General features: G+C 36.0%; 1 protein-coding gene across 3 annotated transcripts in view; it reads right to left on the bottom strand.

The window, feature by feature from the left end:
- Window positions 1-255: 255 nt before the first annotated feature.
- The window catches only part of BARD1 (BRCA1 associated RING domain 1), a 52,926-nt gene continuing 43,383 nt past the window's right edge, over window positions 256-9,798 (bottom strand). For all 3 annotated transcript variants that reach the window (XM_023760986.1, XM_023760998.1, XM_023760992.1), the window contains 2 exons: window positions 3,976-4,073; window positions 256-2,699 (listed from right to left, as the gene is read on the bottom strand). In XM_023760986.1, coding sequence (XP_023616754.1) covers window positions 2,367-2,699; window positions 3,976-4,073 — 431 coding nt within the window. In that variant the 3' untranslated portion in view covers window positions 256-2,366. The remainder of the gene's footprint in view (window positions 2,700-3,975; window positions 4,074-9,798) is intronic.

Here is a 9,798-nt window from a genome sequence, read left to right on the forward strand (position 1 = left end):
CCCGCAACCCAGGCTTGTGACACATGCTGATGGGAGTCTGGCCAGTCCTTTCTAAGGTGGGTTTCTAAGCAGTCTTGGTATCCAAAGTAAGTGCCTCCAAACAAAATCATAGCTGAATGGCCAGGATAGCTACTGAGGGGGAAACTTCACTCATGCGCCGGGAGAAAAGTCAAAGGTGAATCGTGTAGTGCCTTCCCCACTTCCTCACAGAGCCATTCTTATAGAAACTTCCAGGTGTCAATTAAAAAGCATTAGTGTTTCAAAAGATAAGTGTTTATTAGCTGAAAGATTTCCTCACAAGGCTTACTGAGTCTCATTCTCCAGGAACAGAATAAACCACCTCTAAGAAGATACACAAACATAAATAACTTTAATGATTTAAGGTACATAAAAGGATGCTTGAATCTATGATTGGAAATGAAAATAATTACAAGTATATCTATGCAGAAAGTACAAGTTTCAAAAGTTTGACATCAATCCACTGCCATCAAAATAAGTATTTAAAGAAAGCAATAATAAAACTGCTGAATAGTGGGGGACAAAATACGACAAAGAGTGAGGAGGACAGACCAAGAAAAGGAATAAAGGAAAGTGAGCAACATCCCCAAAGGGGTTTTTACAAACAGGGATTCAGATCAGAGGAACAGACACACACCTGTCCAGGAATGCGACCAATGAGCTAATAGAAAATGATGAAAAGTCAGTTATAAATAAAAAATGACAACCCAAATCCCAAAGCATCTTAAATTCTTCCATCCAGACATTATCTAACCCTCAGCTTTGTTTGGTGCTGTGGTATTCATCATTCTCCATTAGAAGGAAATGCAGGACAAACACATTACTGGTTGGAGTTTCAGAGCTAATTCACCCTTGAAGGTCAGGGTTAGCAGTACAGTACTGCATTCACATAATATATTTCTTGATATCAAAAAGTATTATGTCTAAGAAGAAACTAAAGTAAAATTTATTTTGAATAATCAGCAGAATCTTCAACTTTAAAATAAATGAATCTTAAAATGTCCATTAACTTCAGGCTCTCAGTATTCTAGTCCAGTGGTCATCCAACTGTCTCTTTGGCCCAGGAGTGACCAAGCTGACAGGTGTCACAGTATCTTCCTTCCATGTCCTTAGAGTTTTAAGAACATTTAATTTCTAGGAAGACTTCTTAAAACATGTTTTTAAATGACCTAATGTACCTTGCAGATCCACAAACGAGAACATTCAGATTGGAGTAACCTCCTAGGTCTTCCCATTCTCAGGTGGCCTCCTGTCCACTTCTCCGCAGCCTTGACTATTGTGCTATTATGAGTAAGTTCTTCCCATTCCTACCTCTGGACTTACTGTTATGGCCTTTTGTGTCATCTGGATAAAATCTGTTCTAAATAAAGTAATCCCCAACTTCTGCCTCCACAGCAACTTAAAAATTTAAAAAGTAGTAGTAGTAGAAAAAGAAGAAGGAAGGAAGGAAGGAGAGAAGGAAGAAAGGAGGGAAGAAAGAAGAAAAGGAACAATAACAAAAAACCTTATGAAGGAAGAAATTAAGACCTTTAAAAAATTATTTTAGCAATAGATAGCAAGGTCTACCATTTGATTGACAATTTGCTAGTCTGGTGAGACATTCTAAGAACTATTGATACTAAAATATGTTGGAGAAAATGCTTGAAGTATGTATTCATAGAGATAAATATAGCAGCAACGATAAGCCAGTGCATACAATAAAAATATGTGCCATGAGCCAATGCTGACTTTTATCACCAAAGAACAGTTAACGTTAAGGTTCAAATCATGATTTCCTAATAAAGAGGCAAGATAAAAAAGTAGCTACAGACATCCAAGAAAATTATAAGAAACTAAGTTATAAGAAACAATGTAAAATGAATACAACCGAAGAGAGGAGAAAAAGTTAACACCTATCGGAACACATGTAAACCAGGTACTCTATTTTCATAACAATAAATTATCTGACAATGTTCTGTTTACTAGAATGACAATTTCTGCTGATGGCAGGTATAGATTATTTCATCAAAAAAACATTAAAAGACTGAGATATAACTGACACCACTTGTTATATCAAGCAATAGTTCTGATACCCTCTCATTAATCTTTGATAGCTGACATTTGAGTACAGAGACATGATGAATCAAAACATATATCAGTTTTAAAAAGAAAATCCTTCAATGCAATCTCAGCATCTAAATGGTAAGCACAGACTAAATTCCTAATCTGGCATAAGATTGTTTTTTAATTCAAGGGAAAAAATATGAATCAGTCTACCTATTTATAAAAATGAGAATGATCAAGACAGTGAAATGGCTAGGTCCTCACACTGTCTACATTCAATCTGACGTGTGCCTGTGGCGTAGTACTCAGCTGTCAAGAGGGAGCAACTCAAAGGAGATCACACAATCTATAAACCAGCTGGAAGGAGCCATCCAGACTTTGCCCTGACGAACCCTCTCTGGGCGGTGACAGGACACATCCTCATAGATGATGTACTGCGTGCAGAAGCGCTGGTCGGAATCGGGTTTGGCGTGGTAGGCGACCGTGTTGATGGTCTGAGTCACATCACTGTCGGGCTTGGGCTTTCTCCTGAGGATCTGGCCCCCAGCTGCAGTGACGAGCTTAATAAGGTTGTCCTTGGGATGGTGTTTGAAGATTCCCCCAAAATAGAAGTAGCATCCATCAAACAGCTTTGGCAACTGAAATAACAAAAGAAAAAAGTTTGTGCCCTAGCTGATTTGGCTCAGTGGATAGATAATTGGCCTGTGGACTGAAGGGTCCTGGGTTCAATTCTGGTCAAAGGCACATGCCAGGGTTGCGGGCTCAATCCCCAGTAGGGAGCATGCAGGATGCAGCTGATCAATGATTCTCTCTCATCATTAATGTTTCTCTCTCTCTTCCTCTCTGAAATCAATTAAAAATATATATATTTAAAAGAAAAAAGCTTGTTAAAAGCAGATCAAAATATTTTAAAACACTGCATATAAATGAGGGAATTAAAAACAGTCAGGAGCAGTTAAGCAGTTACTTAAGTGCTGGGATGTGGTGTATTTCAAGTGAACTCTCTGGGTCATAATAAAAAGACTTGTGCATTTATAGGTTTCCTAGTTATACTTTTTTCCCCTAAGACTCAGTCACCATCTCAGGTACTTTTGACTCTCATCAGATTTTAGATGTGTTTTGTATAAAACAACCACAAAAAAAAGTAAACAAAAACTATTCATCAAATTTCTTTTATCAGAAAATTAATTCCTATTTGGTGGGACCTAAAAGCCCAAGGATTCCTGGGTACCTGAAATATGCTTCAGGGACACGGGCTCAAGTTAAATTATAAGGATACCATCTTTTCCACGAACTTTTATAATTCTGCCCATCTATATTGAGGCCCTATATATTAACAGCCTAAGGCTCTAGGGCAGCTGCTCAGGAGTGCGGCTGCAGGGTTTAGAGATGTATTGCATGGAGCACAATACGTTATGAAGCCATGGCCAAGGATCCAATTAGCTATGAAACACACTTCTGTGTGCTTTATGGGGAAAAAAAAGCTTCAGAATCCCTTATATGAAAATTTTTCTTCTTCATCATTTCTAATGTATACATCAACAGGATAATGGAACATTATCCATTAAAACTGCAATATATGGCAATAAAGACATATGGTAACCAAATCCGAGCAGCAGCTGTAAGTCTTCTTTCAAGTTCCTTCCTGTATCTGCGACTTCACCTCAGATTCTGAAAGGTTTATGGCAACGTTCAAGATGCCAAAAACCCATTAACAGTGTGAAATTATTACCTTCTGGGTTTTACTGCTCTTCGTGATCATCTCTTAGAATCAAGTGCTTGAAATAAGTACAACTAAAATTTTAATCAGTCACCTGGACTTGCTGAAAGGGCAGGAGAAGTTTTTCCTGATGTGATAAGTGATAATAATATTCAGATATAAGAACAATGAAAGTAGTGGCGAAAGGAAAATACCAGCTGTTCTCGGTTGAGCCTGCTTCTCTGTGGTCCTTGAGGAATCTCATATTTCTCTTCCTGTTCGCATTGTTTGCTTTGTAGACATGCCTTCACCCCTGACAAAAAACAAGAATGAGAAATAAATTATCAAGTGGGGATGGCTTCTTTCTCATTCAAAGTAAGCAATTTACCTAAGCGATTCTTCTTCATGGTTAAGTATTATTTAAAAATAAAAATAGAAACTTTACTTATGCTAAAACAAGTAATAAAATGGGCTTTCCATATAAAGAAAATACAAATCTTTCCTTCAGAGGACTGAGCAATGAAGTCATACTGACACTAACAAATTTGTTTCCTTTCTGAAAAACCAAAATCAATACATTACTTCACACACAAATAAAACTCTAAGTTATCAAAGTGAAGGTGAATAAAAAGTTTAGTTCAGCCCACAGCAATCTGAACTTGAATGCTATCACCCGCATACTCATTCTCACAATCATGTCACATCTCCTGTTGGACTATGAGCAAAAGTGCTCTGGTCCACAGCACCTGGCTCAGCTGGCCACACTACAGGGCTCCACAGTGCTTGTTAAATCAACAACAAGCAGAGCCTGCAACGTGTTTGGGATCCGACAGGTACACACTAAAGTCACCCTCTAGAGATGACTTGGTGAGCGACACTGCCTTAGAGCATGTCAACTGAGATGTTCCAAGATGCTGCTCAATACATAAAAGTCAGAAGACTGAACAACTCAATACTCCTACTCCATCTCTCCAAAAGCAGAGCTTTGTCAAGAGGCTAAGTATTTTCTAGACTTGGGGCTATTCATGCATATTCAAATGCAACACTAAACCTTGGCCAATCTATAATCCCCTATCTTGTGATTCTTAATTTGTTAGTTTTGCCTGTGCTTTGGTGTCACTTTCCCTCAATGTTTTTAATAAAAGAATCCTATTTAGCCATGTTTGCTACACTGAATGTCAAAATCTTATTCTTCTAATTTATCATAAATATCATGGTTCCATAGAAATTGTTGTTTTTGCATGTAGTAAAACTTATATTTTACAAATATAATTTTTAATAATCACTCAATGAGTAAAAAACATTTTCTAATGAAGCTAGTATTAAAATAGTAACTTTACTGTGTATTGAAAATGAGTCTCAAAATGTCTGAATAGGTCAAAGTATTATCCCATAAACATTGCCGGTGTGTTCGCATTACATCATAGACTATTTTCATATTTAACACCAAACCCCCAAAACATTAGCAATCTAGCTATATCACTGACTTACATCACACTCATTATTTTACATGTAAACTATTACTTCAACTTTTTATCAAGCACAGAGCCCCATTTCTAAATCTCCTTTCTTAATGATATTTGCAGAGCATTCATAACAGAATCTTTAGATAAATGAATATACCAACCTATAAAGCCAAGGACTTAACCCTGAATACTCCTATGTATCTACTGTAACAAGTGGATGGCTAATGTCTAATTACAGAAATAAATAAATGGGCCATGACTATACTTGTTGCTTATTCATTATGGTTTTATTTACTGTCAAAAAAGCATATTAAAATAGTATCTATCAATGCTGGTAATGTGCTGACATTAGTCACTCAACAGAATGTAGCCTTAATAGATACTAGAATGAGATAAGCCGGCATCAAGAAAATGAGATGGCAGACACCATCAGGGAAGCATGGAACCTCCACAGGAAGATGCTAGTGCCTTAGAGTGTAAATATGCTTCAAGTCATAAACCTTTCAGCTTTATGGCAGTTATTCAGTAAATTCTGTAAAGGCAGAAAAATCCACATTTAACTGCTGAGCTGAATGAATACATCCCTCTGATATTCTCTTCTTCTAAGGAACAATGTGCCAACTCTCTAGGCTACCTAATGAAGCTCCAACTAAAGAAAAATATAGTGTGCTCCACCCCGCCTCCTGAAAACTAAGAAACAACATGTTCGAATGCTGACAAAGTGCTCTGTTAGAACTGCTGTCATAGCATAAGAAACATCAAGAATTTCTTAAAAGCTGGGAGTGACATCTAGTCCAAGGGTTGTTAACTATAATGTCTACAAGGGCCAATCAGATTCCAAACAGCTGTGAGGAGCCTGGTGTTAATTAGCAGGAAGTTGTGGAGACAGCAGTGAATGGGAAAATACACATCATACTCAAAGACACAAAAATTAAATGGGTATGCTGGACACAACCACATAAATTGTATCTGCTTTGGCCTGACGCTGCATCTAATCAGTCTCTTCCTTTCATAGATAAGGAGACTTAAGTCCTAAGAGACGGAAGCAGCTTTCCCTGTGACACAACTAAGATGAGAACTCATATAGCCTCGAATTCCTAGATTAATTTAAAAATGTTTCTTCTTTAATCTTTATTATTTTTCTTTTAAAGCATCTTAGGAAATGCCAGGCATTCTCTACTCAGATTTACTATATTGTGCCTCTCTTACAAAACCAGTTATTAAATGAATAATAGAAGGATCCTTATTTGTAAGAGATTAGCCAAAAAGTATATGAAATGGCATATAAACTGCTGACTACCTTGGGGAAGAAGGTGTGGGGGGAACAATGCATTTGGCTTTGTCTTCAATGGGTTTATTTAATCTACCTACTCAAAGTTGCCACTCTAATTTGTATCCTAGGAGTTTCAGAAGGAAGATGTACTGCACAGTAGACATTTACGATAATTACACATTTATATCAACTTTCTAGTGAACCAGTTTTGAGATTAACTGTACTGAATAACTAAACAAGTAGAAAAACAAGAATGAAAAACTTTAAAATAAACTTTCAGCAATTTCAATAGTGATACATTTAACACCAATGAGGAAATGGAAGCATATCCCAGCCAAAGCATTACCTAATGAATAAGCCTAAATAACAGATGTTTTAAGGTTTTGTTTACTCAATAAAAGTTAACTTCCAGCCCTAACCGGTTTGGCTCAATGGACAGAGCGTCAGCCTGCGGACTGAAGGGTCCCAGGTTCGATTCCGGTCAAGGGCATGTACCTTGGTTGCGGGCACATCCTCAGTAGGGGGTGTGCAGGAGGCAGCTGATCGATGATTCTCTCTCATGGATGTTTCTAACTCTCTATCCCTCTCCCTTCCTCTCTGTAAAAAATCAATAAAATATATATTTTTTAAAAAGTTAATTTCCAACAGGAATTCTTAAGTCTACTTTCCATGTTTTCCATGTTAAACAAAATATCAGAACTTTCCCAACATTCCTAGTCATAAACGCACTGAAAGTATGATATACTGTAACATACATCAAAATTTTAAAATAGGCCATTGTTCTCCATATTATTCCATCATATGCCACTAAAATAGTTTAGCACAAAGATAAACTTATTCTCTTTTGAAGAAAAAAGCATATGCAAGACAAACTGTTAGCTTTCTCACTAATAATTTCCAAACTGAAATGACTTAACATGGATAAGCTATGTTATTTATGCAAATATAGATTTCTGTATATGCCAAAAATGATATATATACTTTAAAATGTGTCAGGCCACTCTCCCTATAAAAGATATGCTTTTTGATTGGGGGGGGGGGGGGGAATAAAAAGTAAAAAGAAAAAAAAAGGTATGTTTTATTTTTAAAAAATATATTGATTTCAGAGAGGAAGGGAGAGGGAGAGAGAGACAGAAACATCAATAATGAGAAAGAATCACTGATCAGCTGCCTCCTGCATGCCCCGCACTAGGGGTTGAGCCCACAACCTGGGCATGTGCCCCAGAAGAGAATCGAACTATGACCTCCTGGCTCACAGGTTGACGATCAACCACTGAGTCTCACCAGCTGGACAAAAGATATGTTTTATATCTTTTCTTTTATGTTTTACATGTTTCCATATTTTAAGATTTTGACTGAAGCTATCATTTTGCAGAAATGCAGGAATGGATTTCTCTTCTTATTAAAACAAAGAGAATCTTTTAGCTCAGTGTATTCCTGATCATGCCTACCATTTCAGGTAAGTTTTCCTTTGTCCCTGATCGTATTACAGTTTTTATTTATAGGTAAGCAGCCCAATTCCCAAAGTATTGCTTAACTCAGTTATTAACTCACAGTCACTAATGAAGCTCTGGCCACCTTAGCAACGCTGGGAATATGTGCATACTAAAGCAGCTTATAAATTCCAGGCTACAATTTTTTTTTTCCAAAAAAGAAGCTTGTACTATACAGAAAGGTATTCCTTCATTCTAAATCTCTAGTAGCCACTCTTACCTCCTACTTCATAAAAGTAGATGTATCTATAGGTGTTTATTTTTATTTTAGCTGTATGAACCAGTAGTGATACCCATGGATCTATATTAAGCTTAGTCATTTTCATCATTTTAGAAGAAAAAAAGAATCATACAAATGGAAGGGGGTAGGAAAAAGGGGGTTCCTGTATGCACTGCTACACACCCATGTTTACAGAATACAATTAAGACAGAATAATGCTTCAATATGAATATCTGCTAAATGTCCAAAGGGGGAAAATACCCCTCTATGGAAGGCCCCAGAATTTGCCCAGTCTCTTCAAAAGCTAGAGCTATAAATGAATCTATATTTTAAAGAATTGTTCTGGAGCTACTGTAAAAAGTAAAATGAAAGCTAAATGCTCTACACATGCCATTATAAACATCTAGATTTGTAACTGAAATACTAGTAGCATTGAAACTCAGAATTAAGTATCACTCTTAGTTAACACCAAATGTCCTAAAAACAATTAAAATAGAATCAAACATCACTCTGTCAAAAGCAAAAGTCCTAATGAATATGTCAGTAGAGCCCAGCCAGTGTCACTCAGTGGTTGAGCATCAACCTGTGAACCAGGAGGCAACAGTTCCATTCCCAGTCAAGGCGCATGTCTGGGGCTGGGGCGTACAGGAGGCAGTCAATCAATGATTCTCTCACATCATTGATGTTTTTATCTCTCTCCCTCTCCCTTCCACTCGAAAATCAATTAAAATTAAAAAATATATATGTCATGATGTCCAAAATAGGCACTTACGTAACTCAAGACAAAAGCATATGAATACATTTTTTGAAGAATTTCCCTTCTGATTCTATTAGAAAAATAATACTCACATTGTAAAAACAAAAGAATTCATTTTTTAAATGCTTTTCTATTAGTCCTTTTAGTAAACTAGGCTATGATATCAATAAACTTAATAAAAAAGAAACTCACGAGAGGAAACTTTTTAGACCAATGACAAAAAATGGAAAAGCAACAACTTACACATACAGCAATTTTTGAAATAAACGGGTGACAAGAAAAAGAAAATATAAGGCCAATATTATTAAAATCCACAGTAAAGAGCAAAAGAACAATTAAATAAAGGTAAAAAAAAAAAAGTAAAATAAAAGCTAAATGCTCCACCCGTGCCAGCATAAACCTCTAGATTTGGAATATCACAGAAAACACTGTCACCAATCATTAGATTTTTGTGATGCTAGATAAATATTATTTAACAGCTAGTTATTTCTGGATACTTTTAAGCCAGTTATCTAATTATAAACATATTTACATATAAAAACATATTTCCTCATATGATAGCATGCTATATTTATTTTACTTAATGCATATTAAGAAAACAGGTCAAATTCCTTCATAACATATTACTGCATTATAAAATTTTCATAGGCAACTTTTTAAATAGCAACTCTAAAACTTTATGAGTAATAATATCAAAATAATTCTTCTCTTTATAGATGTGGTTAAATGACCAAGTGGGAGTCAAATGTCTAAAATTTTTCTTAATTAAATAATTTAAAAATTCATAGTTGGTGTTCTTTTTCCAACCCGATATATTTAAAGTTCCAAA

The sequence above is a fragment of the Myotis lucifugus genome, unplaced genomic scaffold, assembly GCF_000147115.1.
Source record: "Myotis lucifugus unplaced genomic scaffold, Myoluc2.0 scaffold_3, whole genome shotgun sequence".
Lineage (NCBI taxonomy): Eukaryota > Metazoa > Chordata > Mammalia > Chiroptera > Vespertilionidae > Myotis > Myotis lucifugus.